This window comes from Fundulus heteroclitus, chromosome 19, assembly GCF_011125445.2.
Source record: "Fundulus heteroclitus isolate FHET01 chromosome 19, MU-UCD_Fhet_4.1, whole genome shotgun sequence".
NCBI classification, from domain to species: domain Eukaryota; kingdom Metazoa; phylum Chordata; class Actinopteri; order Cyprinodontiformes; family Fundulidae; genus Fundulus; species Fundulus heteroclitus.
The window spans coordinates 11,323,676-11,348,534 of NC_046379.1; the positions used below are offsets into that span (position 1 = coordinate 11,323,676).

Genomic DNA, 24,859 nt, shown 5'->3' on the forward strand with positions numbered 1-24,859 from the left:
ATTTGATTTAAGGGTATTAGTATAAATGGAGCAAAAAACAGGAGTTCGCCAAACATTTGAGACTTTCTGTTTGTAAAATGTTTTTTTTGAAAACCGATTATCCTTTTCTTCTGCTTCACGGTAACACTGTCTGTTAGTCAATGACAGAAAAATCATAAGAAAATAGATTTAAGTTTGTAGTTGTTATGTAACAAAATTATATAAATTTGTTGTGGTATGAATACTTTGGCACTTTATGTGTCACGACAGGCCTGATGGAAAATATGCAAACTCAACAGTTTCTGATAATTAAAACATAAGAACCAGTCAGCGACACCTGGTTTTGGCCACGGTGACACTTATTAATGTCAACACGTGAAAGAAATATTTTTTTTTTCATAGTGTTTTACGTTAATATCAAAATAAAAAAATAAAAAAGGTTTTTGGTCTTTAGGCATTGAGTGTATGTTTTTCATACTTTAAAGTTATCTCACTACTGTTACAAATTTTTAGGAGAGTAAGTTAAACAAAAAATTCTACGTTTTCTTTTAACAACTTCAGTCCAAATGTGTAAAAAATACTTGTTTTTGACCTAATGTGTAAGAAATCTGAAGGTAATCTGCGATTTTGTGAATGTTTATGAATGTGCTCTAGTATCAGCATATTTAAACATCTACTTTGGCAGCACTGATTAGTCATGAAAGAAACAAATCCTCCTAGTTCTGAATATCTGATTAACTGTTTTACTACCAAATGAACTGCAGTGCAGCATTAGAGGAATAGAAACGGTTGCACTCTATCCTCATAATTCAAAATTTCTGAGCTCTGATATTTCTGTGGTGACCCCAAAAGACAGAAATGTGGGAGGGGGTGGGGGGGGGGGGGCTCACAATGGACAGAAGACTTTCGGTAAGTAGCAATTAAAAAAAAGGGGGAAATGGATTCACATGAGCATGAAATTTTGGGAGCCTCTGAAAATGCCTTTGTTGTTGGGTCCTAGTTTAGCAGCTTGCAGCATCCACAGCAACCATTTTGTCAGGCGAGCATGTGACAAAAGGGGTTAAACACAGAGTGGAGGGTTCAGACACAGAAATGAGAGCCAGTATGAAGACAAGTGTGCGCCTTAATACCCTTCGACGCTGCAGCTAGTGGCCTGAAATTGAGGTAAAGTGCTTTTTTCACTCATTAAAGCATTAGTTTTAACTTTAGTTATTTAGTGAAACTCTCTCTTTTGAGTGTTTAAGTAGAAGAAAGAAGTGTGATTGTTGAGGCATTTCCTACACGAGCTAACTGATTGTGTTTTTAGAGTTCTTTCTGTAAGAAAGCAGTTTTTGTTAATCTGGCTCAGAATTTCTGAAGCTTTCACGAAAGCTATGGGCTGCAGCAGGCAGTGGTCATTAAATCTCTCTGTGAGAAAATATGCAGTTACTGTGCAGCAGAAAAGGGACACCAAACTGTATTTAATACTGTTCTGTTTATATAATTGGACAGCTTATTACAATGGCACCGTACACAGGTCATCAATAAGTGATTTCAGTAATACAATAAAAAAAAGATATGAACATATTTACTTTTGATAACTTAAAACGAATCAAAACTCACTATTCAGTTTCTCAGAAAAATAGATCATTACATTTGATCAATAAGGAATGATTTTTTTAGTATAGCTATGTAACACAATCAATAGGAAGGCTGACGGTCATTTTTTTACCTCTTTCACAAGTAGGGCAAACCCCAAAAGACCATTGCTCAAAAATCTGTCTGTTTACACAGCAATGCTTGCAAGGATATCAACGGAAAATTAAATTGAAGGAAAAAGTGTGGACGGCACTTCTAGTTTAAAAAAATAATATTTTTTATTCGTCATAGAATATCTTAAACATCTCAGAAACTCAATTTGGATTTATGGCAGAAATTCAAAATAACTATTTCACTTTGTGTGTAATGAATCCATACTATATAAATTTCACGTTTTGATTTGAAATACTGAAATAAACTATCCATTGCATTGATATTTTAAAATATTGAGCTGTACCTGTGGTGCTGGATTGCGTGATTTTAGAGGAACATTTCTGCTTGCTTGAGGTTGAAACCACTCACTGGAGAGAAACTCTGAGAGAGGAAAAAAAAATAAACAAGAAAAAACTGGAACAGACCTTCAGCAAAACTAGACCCATGGACAGCCGCCATCTGGTTTGATATGAAAGGACAGTGACACAGATAAGGACATATTGACATATATGAAAATATATATAAAATAGCAAACAATACAATTAGAAAAACTTTAGCCACACTCAGTTAACATAAAATTAATGTACGAAATTAAATTGTATGTCATAACATGGTGTTATACATAACATAATGAAACACATAATATAACATTGTTAAAGTGTTAAACAAGTTAGAAATGAAATGAACAGATAATAGCCAGATGGCATGGAGACATCTTTAGTTAACCCAAGGTACTGAAGGAACTATCACTGTTTAATAAAGCATATAAATCCAGCTAAGAGGAATTCAGAAAATTATATTTGCAGATAAAACCCTTTTAGCGTCTGCCAACCTGGATTAGACTGACCTAGATTAGACTCTCCCAAACTAGATAAGAGCTGAGGGCAAAATGAAACAGTAAACCAAACCAGGAGCTGTATGAAACAAAAATTATAACAAAACATATTAAGATCCTATATGCAAATGTTTTAGAACTGGTCCAAATAGAAACAACTGAGCTGACAAGTATGCAGCTTTCTTACTAAAAAGATACGAGGACTGGGTGTTTTTTTCCCTCTAGAAGTTTAAATTTGGTTGTCAAGACCACCAGGGTTTACAGCTATTGCTTGTTTTGCTCCAATGGAACCATGTGATCTGAATATTAAGTGCTACAGGCCAGCATTTTTCTGTCTCTTTCAAGAGAGGTCTGAGCTTCCAGTTAATTGCATTAACACTAAAAGCAGATCTTGGGCCACTTGACACTTCGGAGATGATTTGGAGGGAAACTCATTTTCCTGAGTGCGAACTACTGGTTGGATTTCCTAAAGAGATGGGAACAAAGGACATTTAAGGCATTTGGGAAATCCATGAATGCAGAGATTCCACTTACAAAGGAACATGTTTATAAATATGACTGGGTTTCAAATGGTATTCTGAAGGCCTAGAAAAGTATTCATGCCGCTCTAACTTTTGTCATGACTTGTTACGCTATAACCACAAACTATAATGCAGTTTACTGGGATTTTATGATGTAGACCAACTCAAAGGCTTTTTAGCAAACACTGCTGAGGAAAGATTTCTGGTTGCATCGTGAAAACAAAAACGGGTATGACTATTCATGCATAACACTTCTTTCTTTCAAGTCTATCACACTATTTGGTATTCAGAAATTAGTTTGTTACACCTTAGGTTCTTCAGTTCAGTATTTAAATTTTGTGATCAATTATTTAAGCTTTTAAAGGTACACATACATCAGCAGCTGTCAGGGTTACAGTTACTGCCTGCAGGAGGTAAAAATCTTCAAACCGTTAGATATTACATGAGGCTACAGGTTGTTGGAGCTGCTGAAAGCAGTTATTGGAAGAAGAACAGATGATTCACAGGCATTGTTGACTTCACAGATGTGGCATACATAGATATGGACTAAAGGGACTGATAAAGGAAAACTGTCCGCTATCTTGAGGCAGCACTACACATGGATACACTTAGGTCCCATTCTATCCCATAATCTGGCAGATAATGTCCAAGTGGTAAACAGTTTCTACTGATGACATGTGAGGAGTGTATCGCTCTTGCAGGGGCGTGTATGAAGGTTATTTTGTTCCAAAACTATTTGTGCCTTGTAAGCATGAATTCTACAAATACAAAACTTGGAATGAAACTCTCTCTACAACTTCCAATTCATGCTTACAAGGCACAAATAGTTTTGGAACAAAATAACCTTCATAGGCATGTCCCTGGTGATCTATAAGAAGCTGATGTAACCCATTATTTGGGGCTCGCATTTCCTCATTCTTGTTTCACGTGTCAAACCTGTTTAGAGCCTCAGAACTGATCTGTACCATGTTTCTGGCTTGTTTGGGTTAAACGTGTTAAAGTATAGTTTCTATTTCGAGAGTCGTTTCCTACTAAAGAAGTTATTTATTTTTTCAATTTGTGACCGCTTCTCTGGGGTAAAAGGACCGGACAGGGCGCAGATGCATCTAACCACCGACAGGGGGCAGTAGCCAGTAACAAATGGAACTGTTCTTGTCTTTGGTTTTAAATCATGTTTTCTGCCTTAGAAATGCATCCCTTGAGTTAGAAAATCAACTCTTTTTCATTTCGTTTGTATGACAGATGCAAGTCACGGCACAATAAAACTGGTGTTGGAAGAACTGCCGTGATGAATGAGACCACAGGCTATGTGGGAATTACCACCACCTACAATGGTAGCAACATCACTGGTAATGGCAGCATGGGCATCCTGATCATACCCAAGCCCTTGAACATAGCCATTAATATTTTGACTGTGATCATCCTCTTCATCACCATGATTTCCCTCGGCTGCACGATGGAGATCTCCAAAATTAAGGCCCATCTTCTCAAACCAAAAGGGGTAGCCATTGCGCTGCTGGCCCAGTTCTGCGTGATGCCCCTCACTGCTTTTTCTTTGACCAAAATCTACCAGATGGATCCCATTAAGGCAATAACCGTGCTCATCTGTGGCTGTTGTCCGGGAGGAAGCTTATCTAACATTCTTTCCTTCTCAGTAAAAGGTGACATGAACCTCAGGTAAATCCCTTCAACGGTCTCACGTTTGTTTCAGTTGTAAAAAAAACGTTGCACAAATAATTAATAATGTTTCTCCTATATGAAATTCTTCCAGCATTGTCATGACAACTTGCTCCAGCATCGCCGCGCTAGTTCTCATGCCTCTGCTGCTGTACATCTTCAGCCACGGCTTTACAGGTGTGAAAAATGCTGTTCCTTATGTTGGCATCATCACCACCCTCGTGTTTACCCTGGTGCCTTGTGCTCTTGGTATTTTGATCAACCACTACAAGCCAAATTACTCCTCAACTGTAACAAAAGTAAGCAATCAAACAAATGTTCACATTTCAGGTGTTTCTTGAGCATGATTTCTGCAAATAAAATGAAGTAAAAATAGTGTTATGCTCAAACATTACGGTTTTTATATCTTTCAGGGTGCATCAAATTACTTTTACATGAATCATGATTGGTTCTGCTAATCAGAAACACAAAAAGCCTTGAAATAATCTATTATTAATCCTTGTTTAGTTAACTTTTAATACAGTTGGACATAAACGTATTCAACCTCCACTGCTAATTATGTTTGTTGGCAAAACTGTTTAGGTAGTTTCTCCAAACAAATTACTCTAGAACTATTTAAATAATTAACATAAACCAATATTACAAAGTTCTTTTCCCCCCAATACTTATTTCAGAGACTTCTGCTGTCTCAAAATAATTCAACTCCATGAATGGAGCTCTTCATAAGTGCACACTTAAAATCAGGTGTGGCCCCAGGCACAAGACCCAAAGGGCTGATGGTAATCATTCATTGCATATTATGAAATATTCCAAAAGCATAGTCAAAAATGTTCTGAGACGAAATCACAAACAAGAAAAAAAAGTTTAAGTGCAAAAGGACAGCAAAAGCACTTGTTTCTAAAGATAAATTCATAAGCAGTATGCCTGTGTAAAAATAAGGAACAATAGCTATGTCACCTGGGCATGAGATGAAGTGGAAGCTATCAATTGTTGCAACCAGATTGCTGAGGGCGTCTGAGTGCAAAGATCTGCAAGACTTGGTGGCAGCAGCCACTGAGATTTAAATTTCCACAGGAAGACGTATATTAAATGGTAAAGTGTTCTATGCCTGTAGTGCAAGATATGCACGACACCGACTCAAAATGACAAAGAAAGTCAGCTCAAATTTGTTATCAACTGTATGTATTAATGCACATGTGTGTATTATAATGTGGCATTTCAAGGTTTTGGTGAGATGAACATGTTGCTTATTTGACAGGTTGGTCTCAGCATCCTGATAATAGCCACCATCATACTCTCTGTCCTGTCTGGTCTCGCTGTAAAGGATGTGATGTGGATGATCCTCATGCCGGACCTCCTGGCTGTGGCTGCACTCATGCCTCTGATTGGTTTTACGCTGGGATACGTCGTGTCAGTCATTTGCGGACTATGTCCACGGTGGGTTAAAACATGTTACTCCTCACTTAAGTCAGTAAAAAAGCAGGTGGTGGCTCAGTTTCACACTGAAAAACAAACAATTATTCAGTGTCTATAGCTCTGCTATATAAAAGACTGCTTGTAGACAGGATAAGCTCTTGCTTTTCACCTGGCCAGCCAGACTGACTTGCGCCATGTGTATTCAATACACAGCTTGTCATGCCGTGTTCACTGCGTGGGTCAGTTTGGCTGGCCAAGCTAGCTTGCTTTAGCAACCTAAATATGAAACTTAATCCACAATATTCCACCTTGCTACGTCCTACAGTAATCAAACGTATTTACCTTGAAATCTGCAAAGCATCGCAGCAACCTCACGCAAAGGATGAGACTTAAAAACTGTCACATATTCTGCATCTGCATAGAAATCCTGTCATCTAAATAAAAATAAAGACATTAATTTCAGCTTCAAACGGCAAAAAAAAGCAATAATCTGATGACTTTTCTTTTTCTTTTCTCAGATACAGCAGAACAATCTCCATGGAGACAGGGTGTCAAAACATCCAGCTGTGCACCACCATTCTTAAGGTGGCCTTTTCTCCACAAGCCATTGGACCCTTGTTTTTGTTCCCCTTGCTGTACATCACATTCCAGTGTGCAGAGGCCCTCCTCCTGGTGTTGTGCTTCAGATGTTACCAAACAATCAGGGCGCCACACAGGGGGTACGTTATGCAACAGCCTTCCTGCTTTTGTGAAGTGAAGCTGAAAGAACAGGGTCAAATAAGCTGCATGGCAATTTTTGAAGCCAATTAAAATAAATATATATATATTTTTTTTGTTCTTATTCAGGTCCAAACAGATACGAGAGAGTTGATACCAAACACGAAGGAGTGAAGCAGCCATGAACTGCAGCGAGAACAAGACGCTGTCGAAGAGAAGTAATTAAAAAGGTGTGCCGTGATTAGAATTTGTGAAGAACTGGCCAAAGCCTTGGCAGCCAAACATTCCTGATGTGACGGCTAAAGCGTTTTTATATTTTCACAAATGTTGAACTGTGTAAACGTTATCAAAAATAAAAGAAAAATTTGGATTGGTTTTAGAACACAATCAGATGCACATTAATTCATTAAAACAAAAAGCTTTATCATCTTAAAAGTGATTTTTTTCTGTTTCATTGTATTTTTGCTCAGCACAATATTATAAACAAACAACTTCCTATCTGTGAAAGAGTACAGCTAAGTTCCTCAGGAATCTAACTGAAACACTGATTGCTGATGTTCCTGAATGATGGTTGTTGTGTGCAACCATCGCTCTTTTGCATCCAAATGGCCTCACTTGCAAGGAACCTGCCGCTAAGAATGTACCTCAAAGAACATGTACGTCTTGACAAGATGCTCAGGAGCATTTAGGAACGTCTTGTAGGGTCCGAAAATGTCCAGCATATGTCAGGACGGACTCTCACTCAGGAGTAAGTAATCAAGTCTTGTTGCCACCGGTGCAGAGCTTGTTTAAGATTTATGGTGTTTGGAGACCCTGGCAAAGTAAGAGGTAAAAGATGCAAGAATTTTTAGTTTTGTGCAACAGTCTGCGTTTAATTGCAACCCTCCCGTCTCAGATGAACATCTTTAAAAAGACAGAAAGAATTTGGTGATGTTCTGTGTTTTCGAGCCTGACGAAATGCCAATTCACAGTTCAAAGGCAGCAGTGGACCCACGAGAAACTCCACAAAACCTTCAAACACCCGTGGTCAGGTCGCAAAAAGAATCAGACGCTAACAAGTTGCAACCAAATCCAAGCACTCATAAGACAAGAGTGGATCTTCATCCACTTTATCCAGCATGTCAGAAAAAAGGTCAAATGCTCTATTCCTGTAAATGCCATGAAAATCTAAAACCTATGACGCTTTTAATTAACATAAATATCTAAAAATGTTGGTAGTCAAAGCATGCTTGGGTCACTGTCGGAATCTTATGCCGTTGTGCTCAGTTTTACTTTAAGAGTTATAAAACAACCGTAAATTACTATTTCTGTTGCGACTTGTGAATTAAGCACTGATTAAAAAACAAAAACCTAAATACAGTGTTGGTAAAGTTTACCTGCACGCATTATGAGCTGGAATTACATTTCCAGTTTTGGACTTTTGTTGATGCATTTGAGAAGCTTTTTTTGCCAGGTTGGAAGAGCATTTTGTTTCCTTCGACTGGATGGCTGAAATTTGAAGAAACAAGACGTAGTCAGAATCGCACATTTACTTCATTTAGTATTTAGTTAGGAGCCTCAGAGGTGTGGAGGGGGAACCTTACACAACCACAACGGCCTTCGGCACCTCCTCCTCATACTGATCACCAGTTTGGTCACACAGTGCTGCAGGATGGCATCTCATTCGTCAAGCAGCATTTGTTTAAAGTCATCCAGTGTGGATATGTTAGCCAGTTTGGCAGGAACAGCTTATCCGAGCTGATCCAACAAGTGTTCAGTGAGGTGGAGGTCAGCTCTCTCCGCTCCAGAATCTGGACATAGTCTCTAATAATCGACCAAACGCAAAATTTCTTACTTTTTGTCGTTATCTCAGTTCTTATGTTAAATTAAGTTGTTTCTGGTGAAACCTTTCCATCCTAAAAAAAAACCCCAAAAGAACAATTCAAACATCCTTAAACATCTAAAACAAAGTCATGACATTTCATTGACCCTGTAATAAGAAAACCGACTACAGACATTGAACACATGAAATAATATTTAATCAAATTTACAAGATATATACAGAATAGCCAGACCTTAAAACTTTTTACATATATTAGAACGCAGCCGTAACAAAAACATACACCCTTTAATCTAAAAGGGGAGCTCAATGGAAGGTCAAATAAAGCAAACACTGAAATAACACTTATCTGTACATTTGCTCTTTTTTTTTTTTTTTTTTTCCTTCTTCTGGCGGGCGGGTCTTCCCAAACACTTCACGTCACATCTGATGTCACGGCAGCCGAACTAAAACTAACACGCCAGCTACGGAGGCATCACGACAGCTGATCAACAGCTTGCTCGGCACAAATAAGTTACAAACACGTCTAGGCTGCTAGCAGGGGGTTTCCCAGCCGCCTCAATAAATTAACAAAGACAATATCTTCAGGTGTACACGTGAGGTGTTTCACAATGCCACAAGTAATCGATCACTAAGCAGTGAGGACATTCACTTTTACAACTCCTTATTTCACATAATATAGATACCTGTGCATAGAAGTGGGAAAGCTAAGGCCTTATAAGGGAAAGAGTACAAGCATGAAGAGAGAATAGGAGAAAAAGGATGCGCAGGACTGTCCCGCACGGTGACATAAAAGGATGTATCTGATGACTTAAACGTACAAAAAGTTAGAAGAAAACACTAAAAGCTTTTCACTACGTCAACAGGAACGTGGGTTCATGCATCTTAGCAAGTGTGTTTCTTAAGTGATGTGTGATTTAAGTAAAGTTATCGTAAACAGATTTTTGTTTTTTTACAAAATAATGCAAAGCATCAGCCGTTATCTTTTTTTTTTAAAAACACGTTCCATCCAACCTGTCTGCTCCGTTCATTTCTTCTGCATTTTCAGAAAGTAGACAAACATTCACACTGTGGGGATGCCTAACGTAAGTAAGCATATGTACATGAGATTTCCTCCTTTGTGTTCCTTTGGGATGGTTGGATGAGCTCTTCAGAGTGACTGAGCGCATCTCTCCCTGACTGGCGTCATCTCTGTTGATAAAAAGTCTGCAAACCAGTGCAGGTCAGTCGTCTTCTCTGCAGGTTTCAAGCCTCCTTCAGTAAGGGCATATCTAAGGAAAAAACAATACAAGTCAGTACAAAAATCAAAAGCTTCAAATAAGTTAATCCTTGTGCGACTGTTGTGCTGTCGCCAACAGGCTTTGTCAGACGGATGTCTCAATGCCGTAATTCCTCAACCGTTTAAGATGCCAGAAAAATTTGAAAAGTGCCGAAAAGTGGAGAAATTGTGCTTTCAGGGCATGTATGACACATTACTGTGGCTCCTGTGATATCCTTACTACGAGCTTCTGCGTTCTGTAACTCCTAAGTGGTTGGTTCGATTCAAAAGATTCGAGCGGTTTCTGAAAATAGAGAAGAGGAGCTTTTCCAAAGGTGTATCACATGGTACACCAGACATTATGCTACACTAATGATGAGCGAGTGGATATTGATCTATGATCTATGAAATGATGAAAAATTCCGTAAAAGACCTCAACCAGAGTCATCAAGTCTCGCAGAAAGCTCTTTTCTGAAGACAGTGACCATGAGAAGCAACAGATTTCAAGCAAAGCAGGGTACTTAGAAATACGATAACAACAGCAGACAACAGCTAAAAAGCGCAAGGCTCATAACCCAAGAAAAATTTCCTCATAACTCGAGGAAATTTGTTTTCCTTGGGTCATAATAATATGTGAACTTTCTAATATATAGCAACTTGTATGATCTCAGAATCAAGAAGTACTTTAAGGAGCTGTTTGCCAGCCAGCAGAAAAGACATGGCAGCAATTTCAGGTCGAGCTTGCTGCATTTCTCCTTCGAGTCTACACTTGACAACATGCGATAGAGGAACCCGACTGAAAATTATATCCCTGTATCCTCAAGCCAGGGTCACCAGAAAGCCCAGAGAGCCAGCGGGGGTGATGGCAGTGCATCGGGTGCAGGTGGAGATGCCCATGGTACTGTGAGGAGAACAGCTGGAGTAACTCATGTCTGCAGCTGGAGGAATTGCTTTAGGGCCAGCCCCCATAAATGCCTGGACTTTAATTACCAAAATAGGCAGAATATTAAACTAAAAGACCAGGGTTGCATTTGTTTTTCTATTAATGTAATATAGGTCAAAGGGTAAATTGTTCAGGGCTGCACAGTGGCACAGTGGTTATTGCTGTTGGCATGCAGCAAGAAGGTCCTGGGTTCAAGTCCCATCCTTGCCCTTGGTCTTTCTGCATAGAGTTTGCATGTTCTCTCCGGGTACTCCAGCTTCCTCCTACAGTCAAAAAAACATGACTGTTAGGTTAATTGGCCTCTCTAAATTTTCCTTAGGTGTGAGTGTGTCCGAGAATGCTTGTTTGTCTCTGAGTTGCCCTGCGAGAGTCTGGAGACATGTCCAGGGTGAACCCTGCCCCTCATTGACAGCTGGAGATAGGCACCAGCACCCCTCGTGACCCCACAAGGGATAGACGTGGTAGAAAATGTATGGATGGATGGATGGATGGTAAATTGTTCATGTGAAATTGTTTGCCCATTTTTTTTTTTCGACGTTTATGCAGTTATAAACTTGAAAATTTCAAATCCACTTTTTTATTTGTTCCTTTCTCTTTAAACTGTCCTTTCGGTCTTTAACGGACAGAAAGGATAAATACCTACCAGGTACTGAAAGCTGAGGTTGTCATAGAAAACGGAATAGAACAGACTCATTGAACATTTTTTGACAATTATACGGCCATAAAATAAAATAAATACCAGGCGGCCATTTTAAAATTATGGTCATAAGAGGGTTAACTGTGTCTAAAAGCGTTTAAATAAATTAGAATAGCTCTGAAAAACTAATTATGTTAGTTTAATTCAAAGGGTTAAACTCCCAAACAAAGGTTACATACACTGTATATCATTTTTTTATTAACAGTATTTGACATTAAATCAGACTCATAGTTTCCTGTTTTAGGTCAGTTATTATTCCCAAACTTTTTTTGTGGCTGATGCCTTGAGATCTCACCACAGTATTTTCATATAAAGTTCCTCCCCAGCAGAAAAAATTAAAAAGAAATCCCACATGATGCTACCACCCTCGTACTTCCACATTTGAGATGCTGTTCTCAGGTTTGAAACCTCCCGTGTTTTTCACTATAGCCAGTCAGGTTTTATCAGATCATATTTCATGTTAAAAAAAACGTTCCTGTACGGTAAATTGTTTTTTTATGTTGCTTTTGGAGTAATGGCTTCTTCCTGCCTGAGTGGCCTTTCAACACATTTAACTCACATGTTGTAAATAAACCTATCACCAGCTCAAAAGCCATGACATCGTCATCAGAGTTTTACCAAATTGTTTAAAGGCATTTACGTCTTTATGTGTGTAGACTTTGAGAAAAGCAATTTTTCACTCATTATTTTTGTGTCTAGCAAACAGAATCAATTTAGATAACCAGAACTGTGTTTAAAAGGGAAGAGTTTAGTCTAATTTAACGTCAGGCAGTGAGAAAAAAATGTTTGTTTGTTGTCATTTTTACCGTCAGTGTAGTCCATCTCAGAGTCTAGCGACAGGCTGTGTTGGTCGCTGCCTGCAGACGGCCTTCTGCGTGTGGCTGAGGTGCCTCCGGTTGCACCTGCGTGGTCCAGAATCCAACCAGAAGACAACGGCGAGGAAGAGGAGGACTGCAGCACAGGGTGAACCGCAGGCATCTCGGACTGCTGCTGTTTGAGCGAAGACGGCCTGGGCGGGCCGGCCTCCAGCGCCGAGGCGTGCTGGCCCTCAGACAACACTATCTGGACTCTAGACTCTGGGCTGAGCGTTGAGGCTCCGGTGCTGCTCACGGCCTCTTCGTAGGAGGGAAGAGTCACCTGGACCCCTTCCACCATGATGGAGACAGGCTGGCCCGACACCCCGTGGTCACGCCTGAGGAGGAAGTTTCAAACCTGTTCATTCCTTTTTACAAACGGCGGATTCAAGATAATGTTGGGTGGGGCGACTCACCGATGGAAGGACTTGAGTTTAGGCTGCAAAAGTACAAACAGCACCACCAGGAGCAGGATCAAAGCCACTGAACTTGCTGTGGAAGCAACTATGGACAAGGCCGGCATTCCCAATGGCAAAGTTGGAATGTGGTCTATGAGACAGATAAACGAGCGATGTAACTACCTTGTCGCAGTTTAAAAGGGCCAAATGTGTCCCTTGCCTTACCTTGCTCCATGACACAGCTTATCTTCATCTGGTTGTCCCACTGCCCATACTGGCAGGTCAGGTATTTATATTCTCCTTTCAGAACGTAGCCTTCGTCGCAAAAATATTCGATCACAGTGCCCTGAGAGAACCTTCGGCACGGGGACGGGTGGCAGGTGTAGCCTCCGTTCTCCGGCTGATGCGGAGAATCGCACACTGTCCAGGAAGAGACAAACAAAGCATGTTTATCTTATGGACCACGACAGCGAAGAGGGAGCCAAAATTAAAGGGAATAGAAGGAGCTAGACAGCACATCCTGACGGCCCCCGAGAAATACCACTACTTTTTATCAGCCCTGAAAACATTTTTTGCTTAGAGCTTCAGTTCAGTCCCTCGCTAAAATATTTTTGCCCATCCCACTGCTTTGGACTTTTTCATGTTACAAACAAAAACGGCGACGTCCTTTACTGCCATTTAATGTGACATAGTGTTGCGCTGATGCCATTTTTTGGCCCCGATACCGATACCCGATACCTGGCTGTGCAGTATCGGCCGATACCGATTCCATACCGATACCATCTGTTTGAAATTTATGTGTGTGTGTATATATGAAGAACTGCATACTACTTGGATGTAAAATAATTGCCATCATGGCTTTGTCAAGCTGCTACCTTTGTAAAGCAGGAAAAAGACTAATACAAAGTAAATCCAGTAGAACTAGTGAGTGTCGGGAGAGAGAAGGCTGCGTTCAAGTGACATACAAACATCAAAATGGTATCGGTGCCCTATTTGTTGGTTCTCGCCGATACCGATACCACCATAGTGCGGTATCGGGGCCCCGGCCGATACTGGTATCGGTATCGGCGCAACACTAATTATAACAATAATCATATTTATTGTCATCGCAACATACATTCCAATAAAATCTGCTCCCTGCATTAACCCATCATCACTTTGGGGAGCAGTGGGCTGCCACTGAAAGGCGCTCAGGGAGCCTATCTGGGGTTAAGAGTCTTGCTCAGTGACCCAGAGTGGCAGTCTGTGGGAGTTGAACCCAGAACCTAAGGGATCCAAGTATAATGCTTGCATCCCTTAGGTCTACTCAGGTAAATCAAGAACCTGAGTCGACATATTGGGGAACCACATTTTTTCTGCTATTCCTGCTCCAAGTCTTTCACTGTATGCCTCAATCACCTTTGGGTATCTATAAACTAAAACATTTGCTGATTATTCTTTGCTAAATAACTCATCTTAGTCAGAGTGGATGGAGAAGGTCTGATAATAACTGTCAAGTCTTGCAAGATGATCCTCGGTTTGTTTTATATGTGGGCTTTGACTTGGCCATTCAACGCAGGAACATGCTTTGATCTAAACCGCTTCATTGTATGTAGCTTTGGCTGCAACGAGGCGCTCTTTGACAGCGTGATACAGTTTTGGCTCTGTATTTAGCTCCTTCCTAATAAATGTTTGGACCAGCTTTGCCTTTCAAGCTGTCGAAAATGACCCCACAGCATGACGCATCCGCCGGCGTGTTTTTTACCGCCAGGCGATGCGATGCGTTCAAAGCGATGTGTGGTTTTCCGCTCCACGCAACTATGTGCGTGTACGCCAAAAAGTTCACGCCTGCCTTGTCGACAGGTTGTGGCAAACTGTAAAGCTAAAAACCGTGGCTTTGTGTGTTATGTGTTTTTCCCTCCCCCTATCTTTCCACAGAGTCAATGGCAGCGCCCTGTGGGCACCGTGTGAGGCGGTGTCCTTGGCAGCATGGGCTCAGTAAATCGTCTCCCCCTGAAATGTTTGCGATGGCGGTTGTACTGAAATAGTAATTTCCCTCTGGGATTATTAATAATAATAATAATAATTGAACTTTATTGATCTCACAATGGAGAAATTCACTTCTGCATCTTAACCCATCCCCTTGGGGAGCAGTGGGCTGCCACTGTGCGGCACCTGGGGAGCAATTGGGGATTAAGGGTCTTGCTCAGGGACCCAGAATGGCAGCTTGTGGGAGTTGAAGCTCTGTGCTCTAACCACTAGGCCACCACTCCCCCTATTAAAGTATTTCTGATTCTGATTTCTTCTTGCCACTCTTCCATAAAAGCCGTATCTGTGGAGTTGACAACTGGTAGCTGTCAAGTTGACTGATTCTCACACCTGAGCTGTTGATCTTTAGCCTCGTGAGACCATCCTGATCTCGCGAGCTTTCAAGGTTTCACTCGCAGATCAGTCTGGCTACTCTCCGTTAAAGAAAATTTGGAGCCGTTCACCAAACGAACGTCCAATCAGCGTTGGCTTTGAGGCGGGTTGAGGTGTGACGCAACGAGGAGCGACAGTTCAGTCTAAAGAACATTGCGGCTTCAGCCGATGAAACTAGCGTCAGCGTGGCTATCGAGCAAGTTTTATCGGAATTACAGAGTATTTCTTTGCTGAGCTAACGAGCCTTTACCTGCAGCAGCAAGAGTAGCTTGGCTTGTGGTTGGGTTTTCGTCATCGCTCGTAACAGAGCGACGACGAAACATGTTGACAAGTACGTCATATGCTTCGTTGATCTGATTGGTTTATTTGGCCCGTCTATCACCAACATAGGCCAATCAGCTAACCAGTATTTTCGCCCCTCACCAAAATTACTTCAACGGAAGGTTTCCAGATGGATATGCGGAGCAAATCCATCTGGCGGAGTCAGGTAAGTTGATCTTTGCAGCTCCTCCAGAGTTACAGAGGAGCTTTTCGCCGCGTCTCTGATTAAAGCCATTGTTGCCCGGCATGTCAGTGTAAGTGGACGGCCAAGTAGCTTACAGCTGTGCCATGCTCTCTTTCAGATGAAGGGCTGAATGGTGGTCTGTGCCACGCTGAAGGCTTAGAATGTTGTTTTAGAACCTAACCTTGCTATAAACTTCTCCACGACTTCCCCCTTGACCCGTCTAGTGTGTTCATTGGTCTTCGTGTTGCTGGTTTACTCGTGTTCTCTAACCAACCTCTTTGCCCATCAGAGATTAAGTGGATCTATGCTGACATAGATCCACATACATTTACTGATAAAGTGATACAATTTGCACTGGGTTGTACTTAGAGGCATCAGAGTAAATGGGTGGGGGTTGGGGGGCTGAATATAAATGCACGCCACATTTTCCAGATTATGCTTTGCAAAAAAAAAAAAATGCATGTGGCAAAAGTAACTAGGTTAAAGGTATACTAGGCAACCGGGGTTGATTTTCCAGCGAGGCTCCCCCCAGAGGGCGAAAGTAAAAGTGCACTGTCATAAAGATGCTCAGCTGTTCTGGTTTCTCCGTCAACCCAGGCGCGGTTGTTTTGAGCTTAGCAGACAGGCGAACGCAACGAAAAGTGGAAAAAACGGCAGTACAAACAATGACTAACACAGTGAAGGTATGAACATCAGGGTTTCCCGCAGCGCTATCTTGGCGAGGCAGCCGCCACGGCCGCCTCGCCAAACTCACGCTACCGCCTCGCCAACATTCAATAAATAAATAAATAAATAAATAAATAAATAAATAATAATAAAAACTCAATATGCTTGCATGTTTATTTGACGTTAACACGCGGTTCTTTGTTGCTTTCGCGCGTGCATATAGTGAATGGCAGGGCAAAAACACATGGAGTTCTCGCCGTAAAGCAAGACCGACTCTCGCGGTGTTGCATGAGACTTCTGAGTCTGTGGGTGCGGGCCGAGGGCTCCTGCAATTGCAAGTACGGTATTTCCCCCACAGACCACCAGGGCGGCCGAGAAAACCTTTGTTCGACCTGAAATGACTCATTTAATCATCCAAAACGGTATGGAACACATTAATTAACTGAAAAATGTTGCATAGTATGCCTTTAAATTGAAGAAAATGTCTCGTAAGGCACTTTGTTTTTTTATGTCCCTCATATACGCGGAATTCCTGCAATGACGCAAGCACTGATAACAAACATGGAGTTCAAAGAAGACAGACGACGCGTCTTTACCGTCACCGCGTATACAGCGAGGGGGCTCCGAGGACCAGTGTCCAGGTGTGGTGCAGGTGAGGATGCCGGCTCCTTCCAACAGGTAACCAGGGTCGCAGCTGTACTGCAGCACGGACCCCACGGGGAACAGGCTACTGTTCATCTCAGTTAGGTTAGTTAAGGCATGTTCCACCATGGAGGGTCTTACACAGCCTTAAAAAAGAAACAATAAACAAAACATATGGGTAACAAATGCACTTCTTTTACATTGCTTTTTTTTTTTTTAAATGACTTATAGTTCATCCACCTTGTTTAATAACACAGCTCACTGGCGATGTGTTGTCCCACTTTCCATAGCGACAGGTTCTGAATTTGTAGTCTCCTTTCAGGATGTAACCTTCATCACAGAAATACTCCACGACAGTGCCGTGAGAAAATCGCCTGCAGGGGGATGGGTGGCACGTGTAACCTCCGTTTTCTGGCTGATATGGAGGTTGGCAGACTGCGCGAAGGAAAAAAAAAAAAAAAAAAGAATCCCATCAGCAATATGTATTGACAGTGTTATTCTCTCTCCCATGGTGGTCCAGGTTTACCGTCGTTGCGTATGCAGCGAGGAAGGTTAGAGGACCAGTCTCCGATGGAGGTGCAGGTGAGGATGCTGCGTCCGACCAGCAGGTAGCCGGGATCACAGCTGTACTGCAGGACTGCGCCCACTGGAAACAGGCTCCTGTTGGTGTCCATCTGATTAGTTGAACCGTGCAGGACCACAGAGGGTCTAATGCAACCTTAGAAAAGATGAGGATGGAAAAAAAAACAACACATCAGATTGTTGTTTGCTCCTGTGTGTATTGCCCACACAGTAAAAAAAAATAAAAAATGCCCAACACAAAAATCTTCTGGTGGCTAGGACTGGACAATAATTCAATAACCATATATATCGATCAACAGACTTATATGGATGACAGATAAAAAGGGGTCAATAAAAAGTTCAATAGAATAACAGATTTCCTGCCTTCTGCATTCTAGCCTAACATGTAGGTTAATATTACAGACATTACATCCTCCCAACCAATCACAAACGCAGACCCAAGACCCAAGCTCCGCCCCTTTCAAAGAGTTCAGAGAGCACGTTTTGTTTTTTTCTTTCTTTTTTTTAAACTTGCAGTTTTGGTAAAAAAAAAGTTGGTTGAATAAAAAGGTTTGAATTCAGTATTTTTGTGTTCTGTGTCATTAAGCAACAGCATAAAATGGTCAGGGCTGCACTTAAAAGGTATATTTTGAATTTGTTGATAATTATCTATATCGATCAATAGGATTTCTATTTTATCGACATACTTTTTTTTATATCGTCCAGCCCTACTGGTGACCGGAATCTTTACTAATAACTGGGGAAGGCAAGACTTCCATGACATTTCTCTATTAAAAAAACAATATTGTCTAACTATATTGCCAGTCTTTCGGTGTCAGGCGTGCATTTAGGACCGATATATTTAAAAAGTATAATATACTGACCAACCTTTGCTCACACAACTGATCTGCATGGGTCCGTCCCACTGCCCATCCTGACAGGTCAGGTAGGGATAGTCTCCACTGAGTGCAAAGCCCTCATTACAGATGAACTCAATTATAGTGCCATGGGAAAACAATCGACATGGGGATGGATGGCAGGTGTAGCCCCCGTTCTCGGGTTTGGACAGGGGTAGGCATGCTGATGAGGGAAAAGCACAACATACATTTCAACAGCCCATCTTTTAAAGTTGGTTAAATGTTGGCAAACGGGTCAGAAATCTGCATTTTTAGAAGCTTGCGAGTCAGATAATTAAAACTTTAAAGTGTAGGAAATGACGTCATGAGAAACAGATGACAGCCTGGTTGCTAGAGAGAAGTGTCTTACCCCCGCTTCGTATACACTGAGGAGGTTCTGAGGACCACCGCCCTGATGCGGTGCAGGTGAGGATGCTGGGTCCATCGGGCAAGTAACCGGGGTCACAGCTGTACTGCAGCACCGTGCCCACAGGGAACAAGCCTCTGTTGGTCTCTGTGAGGTTTACCCAGCTGTTCTGGACCATGTAGGGCCTCACGCATCCTGGGGAAAAGGAGGAGTGGAGAGAGGGCTCTTCTGAGAAACACCTTAGTCTGTCAGCAGAATTAAAACAGCTAATCCTGCTGCGCTTTTGAAAGTAGCCTAAAAGCCAGAATAATGACTGGGAAGCAGGCGATTTAAATAAAGTATCATTTCACTGGAAATATGAGATAACATACGACACACTAAACGTGTTTTTCCTGTAAACATATAGTGTATTTTTTTCTTTCTAAAGGTAATTTTCTTTGAAATGCGTCTATTACTGTTTATTATCATTGTCAATAATTTTTAACAACATTTTTAAAAGGATACTTTTATAATTCAAATGTTGCCATGTTCTTTTATTTTTATTTTTAGTGTTCGCAGCCACACATTTCAACGTTGAAATAGGAGGTCATTGCCATCTGGTGGATTGCAGACACAGGCTAATGTTTTATTACGTAGCTCCTATTCAGTGTGAACAATATATGTAACAATGTTTCATAAATGTAATACTTAATCCCCTAAAGTAATATCTTTATAGGATTACACGCTTTAATTATATTTTATTATAATTAATTACATTTCACAGACAATATACTTGATTGCATAAGCAATATTTGATAGCTTAGGAAATAAAAAAAGGAGCCATATAGATTAGTAGCACCAACAGTATGGATCGTACGGTTACATATATATATATATATATATATATATATATATATATATATATATATATATATATATATATATATATATGTACGTACACATATATATGTGTGTGACTTTACGTTTACATGGTTTTATTACTTCACTTTCACGTTAATTCTTAAATAATATTATATCTATTATAAAAAAGCTGCAGTATAACAATGCCTATTGTGCAACAGACAGACCTCCAGATACCCTCATTATTTAACCCACTTGGTTAAATCCAGAACATTTTGCATGCAAAAACTATATTACATGCACACAGAAAAAAAAAAGAAACCTTTCATTTCCTCTAATGTGGAAGCATGAGCTCTGTGTCTTACCTGAGCCTTGGCCAGTGGACGCTAGGGTCAGTACCAGCAGCAACACAAAGGACCGCTCACTGGCTGAGGTGTGGGCCCAAAAGGCGTTTGAGATTGACTCTGCTATTCCATCGCACATCTTCCCCCCCCTTGAGAATCCGCTCCACCTAACAAGTGTTGGGGAAAACGTCACGGTTACAATGGCATAACAGCAACAGCTGCGCAGTGCTAGAACAGAGACCCTCTCCCGCTGCCATCGTGTGCAGACACCTGCTTTTGGCGCAGGTACGATGCAGAGCCTGGAGAGCTGCCAGTAAAATGGGTGTGATTGGAGCGCTACGGCGATCTAACGGAGCGCATCAGACCCTTACAGCGAGAAACATTTCACCCAGCGTCGAATAGCTACACAACACCGAGCCCGTTCTCTCTTTTTTTTTATTAATGGCTGTGTTGAGAGAAGCCTTAAGAATGTAAATAATTATCACGTAATGAAGGCTCCGCGTTATAAAACAGATGTTACAAACAACAACAACAACAAAAAAAAAAAAGACAGGTTGCATTTAAATGACATTGACAGTGTTTCTGACAGAGAGCTGACATTAGAAAGAGCAGATTCCACACGACTTTGACAGCTAAGAGGAGCTAAGCGCGTCAACCGTCAGTGTTATTGTTCTTAGCTCGCTGTCGCTAACAGCAGATTCAGCTGGATCGTCATTTACCTACCACACACAAAAAAAATAATAAAAACACGGCCTCAGAAAACCCTCCGACACAACCTCACGATTCTTCAGACATTTAAAAAACAACGTCTCAGCAACGCTGAGCGAGCTGTATGTTTTTTTTGTGTCCCCCTAGCAGCAACGTTATAAATACAAATGTGTGTTTAAATGTAAGCGGCGCAGCGGTCCGAAGCTAACCGCTGGCTACCTTCCTAGCTGAAGCCGCTACGCTAGCTGCTGCTGCTGCTGCTGCTGCCGCCTCGGCTCACCATCAGCTGTCTGGGAAACAACATCCGGGGAGTGTTTGCGTCCCTAGTTACCAACCGTTTACGTCGTCAGGGGGGAGACAAAAAAAACACAGACAGTTCACAAATGCTTGCTGACTACTCCATCTAAAGTTTCGGGGGGAAAACAAGTAAATAACGTCATGGAAATCATTAAAGGTGGTTTAGATGCCATATCCCGACCTGCGTCCGGCGAGCAAACGGGTAGCAGAGTTGGTCCTGCTGCGCCATGGGAACTTTTGGTTTTGAGCAACGATTCTGCTGACGTCCAGGTAAATAGTACACCAAAGGTAGGCTTCATTTAAATGGAGATTATGTCTGAAAACCTAAAACAACTGATTTCTGTGAAAGCAGAACTGCAGAGGAGAAATGGAACACCGTGGTGGAGCCTCAGAAGCTGGCAAAGGTAAGTTATTATTCCTTTAAGTAACAGCACTTTCCAAAGTACTGGAAACTCTAGAAATACAGCATAAGGATGATCCCTGATAGAATAATTCTACCAATAATTTACTATATCATTATACCAATAATTAGTATTATTGATTATGATTATAATCATTTATTTAAAAGCTATGTAGATTGTAACTTCGGTAAAGTAAGAAATTTATTCACAGATTCGGCCTCTCCGGATCAATAACTCATCAGCGCGAAGAGACAGTAAGCTAGAAGTTTAGAAAGGTTTATATATATATATATATATATATATATAAATATATATATTTATATTTATAACCACGCACACTCGCCGCTCCTATAAGGGCATCTTACTCCTTAGGAGCAAAAGGACTGCGTTGTTGTTTATGGATCCAAAGTTATCTGCTTATATTAAGGTAGCTCTTGCATTTCACTTTAAAATCACGGCCCAGGTGTCTAAAGGAAGAGCAGAGAGGCACAGATTCCAATTTGCATGAGATCCAGTTTCGGCCTTCATGTTGAGTCGAGGAGCCATATCATCTGCTTGTGTCGGTCCACTGTGTTTTTTGTTGTCCAAAATCCATGCAGCGGATTTGTGTGATCGGTGTGTTTAATCGGCCAGCAAACACTCTTGACCTGAGCCCCATGGAGAAACTTTGGGACCAGACCCAGATGCGCTCAGTGGATCTATAAAAGCAACCTGTGCTCCCTAAACACCTCACCAGTGCAACAGGCTGATCACCTCCATGCCTCGCTGCACTGATGCAGTAATTAATGCAAAAAGAGCCCTGACCATGTACTTAGTGCTGTACATAGTATACATAACACGTAATAGTTGTACAGTGCCGACCACAAGTAATTATTAATAGTTTGTGTTAGAAGTTGGGGGAAAAAATGTAACACAAACATATTAATGCACACCTTGTTTATCATGCTGAGCAAATAGTGATCAATAATTAACTACTTCCGGAGTATAAATATGACTTGACCGAGATGTCTACTTTTCAAAATGGGAAAGACATGAGAAAAAAAAACAATTTAAGGCAGGTGTGTGTTGATATTCATAAATAAATATAAATGCCCTAAGGAAAATAGCTACTTGCCTAAATATACCCATATCTACAGCCAGCGCAACGATTCAAAAGTGTTACACAACCGGAACTCAACTGGGTCAAGAAGAGCTGGTAATGGAGGTAAAACAAAAGGCTCATTGTCAGAGAACTGCTGCAGTAAGGGGCATTGTGAGGTCACCAAATCTTTGTGACTAGTGTGAGATGCATTAGAGGAAAAGGCCCTTGTCCTACTATCAGACATATAAACATGCAGAGTGTCCTCAACCAGACTGGGACTGGGTTGTCAACAAAGGTTGAATATATGAAAAATCCCAGCATGCCCACTGTTAAATACAGTGAATCACGTCTGTGATACTGAGGGCCCTGCTTCTCTTAAAATTGCATAGCATCTGCCAGAAATGTAAAATTGGTACGTCATTGGGTCTTTAAGTTGGATAATGATCCAAAAAATGAATGCTTAAATGGATCAGCTTTCTATGGACATCTCAGTCCCCAGTCCTAAAATACTAAAGAAAGTCAGTGGGGTTAGCTGCCAAGAAGTGAGCAGAACAGATGACCAAGTGTTCTGGATGAGCTAGCGAGATCGTGGAGATTGTGTCCAATATAAAAGGACACCCTCCCAACAAACAATAATAAAAGCAAACAAATTAAAAAGTAACTTTAGAAAGACAACTGTACCAGTGTCTCCACATCCTGGACTGATAACAAATGGCACTACATCTGATCACATTTTAATTTACCAGCGAAGCAACAGCGTGATTCACAGACTCATTCAATCAACAGATAAAGCCATACATAAGTTTGTGCAAGGTAGCTTGCAATGTGTTTAGTCCTACTGAACAAACATCTCACTTGCTGTAGTCCATCCAGGCCTCCAGAGAAGCACAAGTAAAGCATCGCTGTAGGCCTCCTGCAGCCTTTACAAGCTTCCTGTTTTGTAATTGGACCAAAGATGAGCTGTGTACAGAGGTGTACAGTTTGAGTTAAACATTATTTTCACCTTATCTGTTCAGGATCCAACTCTGCATGCTAATGTGTTTGCCTGAGTATAAAATGTTCTACATTGTCTATTTATGTCTTCACCGTCAGACAAATCCTCTGTAACTATAAACCCAAAGTATTTTAATTTGTTTGTTACATTTAACAACGCATCTGATAGAAATCCAGAAATGTTGCAGTTTTATCCTCCTTAGTTCTACATATCATTACCATGCTTTCGGGTCATGTTCCAGGCCATAGCCTGAACAAAGCAGTTGTTGCAACCCTGCAGTGCTTAGACTAAAAACCACTAGGTCATCTGCATACATCAAATAATGTAAAACAATATAGCCAGCTGTGTGTCCAGTATTACAGGCCTTAAGTATTGTTGACAGCTCGTCCAAATACAAATTAAAAATGATAAGGGACCCCCCCCCCCCCCCCCCCCACCACCACCACCATCTTACCCCATTGCCAAAATTAAGTGGTGCAGACACACTGTTTTCTCATTTAACCAGCATCTCTTTGAGAGCATACCAATAAGATTCTTACAGTAAAATTAATTTCATAAACAAATTTCCATGATTTATTTTATCAAGGGCTTTGAAAGCATCCCAAAAACACATACTAACTGGGGAATTTTGACTCTTATATTTAGGAGCAATTTCTTTAAGCGCATATTTACACGTATGTGTACCCAGCTTAGCTTTAAAGCTATCTGAAGATGCACCAAGTTGTGAGATTTGGTCCAGCAGAATCGTTTCAACAATTTTAGACACAATGCTGGCCAATGCGCATTGGTCTGTAATTCAACAAGCAACCAGTTTGCCCAGCTTTATCTAAGGGCTAACAAGACAGATAGCATAGTGCCAGGTAAAAACCCATGTTTAAAAAAGCTGCGAAGCAGATGGTTATTACCAGTAGTCGTACAAAAAAATGTATACTGGTGATTTTGCAAGAATAGTTTTTTCTTAACATGGAATTTCACCCACTGAATAAATGCACTCAAGTTAAAGGTTGTTCTTTTCTAAATCTTTAAGTTTCACATTGCAATTTTGCAATACAAATGTATTTATTTGAGGGCTTTTTACACCTCTTTCGTAATCATTGTGGCTGATCTTGTTGTCGTTACGCACTTAGCGAGGTTTTAGAGGTCATCTATGGGATGTCATCTTTTTTACGTCTCAGAATAGCACTACCCTCATAGCGTGTCTGTACGCTGAACAGTACAGACACCACAGACAGTAACAGAGTTTTTGACCGGCTAAAAAACAGAAAAACAAACTAAAATGTGAGACATCTCCTGCTCAGTTGAGTGTACAAAC

At 41.0% G+C, this 24,859-nt stretch overlaps 3 protein-coding genes across 6 annotated transcripts in view; 2 read left to right on the plus strand and 1 right to left on the minus strand.

The window, feature by feature from the left end:
• The first annotated feature begins 934 nt into the window (after window positions 1-934).
• LOC105923269 (sodium/bile acid cotransporter) lies at window positions 935-7,250 on the plus strand. 2 transcript variants are annotated; one of them, XM_036151189.1, is made up of 6 exons: window positions 935-1,143; window positions 4,309-4,743; window positions 4,838-5,042; window positions 6,068-6,180; window positions 6,678-6,878; window positions 7,006-7,250. In XM_036151189.1, exons 2-6 carry the CDS (start codon window positions 4,355-4,357, stop codon window positions 7,028-7,030), a joined length of 933 nt encoding a protein of 310 aa, XP_036007082.1. In that variant the 5' UTR covers window positions 935-1,143; window positions 4,309-4,354; the 3' UTR covers window positions 7,031-7,250. The 2 variants fall into 2 exon arrangements, with proteins under 2 accessions (XP_036007082.1, XP_036007081.1); XM_036151188.1 differs by having other exon boundaries at window positions 939-1,143; window positions 6,002-6,180.
• A 1,622-nt stretch (window positions 7,251-8,872) lies between these two features.
• Window positions 8,873-21,069, minus strand: LOC105923271 (sushi domain-containing protein 4). 2 transcript variants are annotated; one of them, XM_036151192.1, is made up of 11 exons: window positions 20,994-21,069; window positions 20,088-20,233; window positions 18,886-19,077; window positions 18,508-18,699; window positions 17,585-17,776; window positions 17,299-17,493; window positions 17,013-17,204; window positions 13,071-13,265; window positions 12,864-12,996; window positions 12,400-12,785; window positions 8,873-9,966 (listed from the first exon to the last, which is right to left on the minus strand). In XM_036151192.1, the coding sequence occupies exons 2-11, from the start codon at window positions 20,203-20,205 to the stop codon at window positions 9,941-9,943; spliced, it is 1,821 nt and encodes a 606-aa protein (XP_036007085.1). In that variant the 5' UTR covers window positions 20,206-20,233; window positions 20,994-21,069; the 3' UTR covers window positions 8,873-9,940. The 2 variants fall into 2 exon arrangements, with proteins under 2 accessions (XP_036007085.1, XP_036007084.1); XM_036151191.1 differs by lacking the exon at window positions 20,994-21,069 and adding an exon at window positions 20,790-20,937.
• A 61-nt stretch (window positions 21,070-21,130) lies between these two features.
• fsip1 (fibrous sheath interacting protein 1) overlaps window positions 21,131-24,859 on the plus strand; it is a 44,961-nt gene continuing 41,232 nt past the window's right edge. Inside the window, exons 1-2 of one of the 2 annotated variants that reach the window (XM_036151193.1) lie at window positions 21,131-21,341; window positions 21,421-21,475. In XM_036151193.1, coding sequence (XP_036007086.1) covers window positions 21,213-21,341; window positions 21,421-21,475 — 184 coding nt within the window. In that variant the 5' untranslated portion in view covers window positions 21,131-21,212. The remainder of the gene's footprint in view (window positions 21,342-21,420; window positions 21,476-24,859) is intronic. The other variant, XM_036151194.1, reaches the window with a different exon arrangement.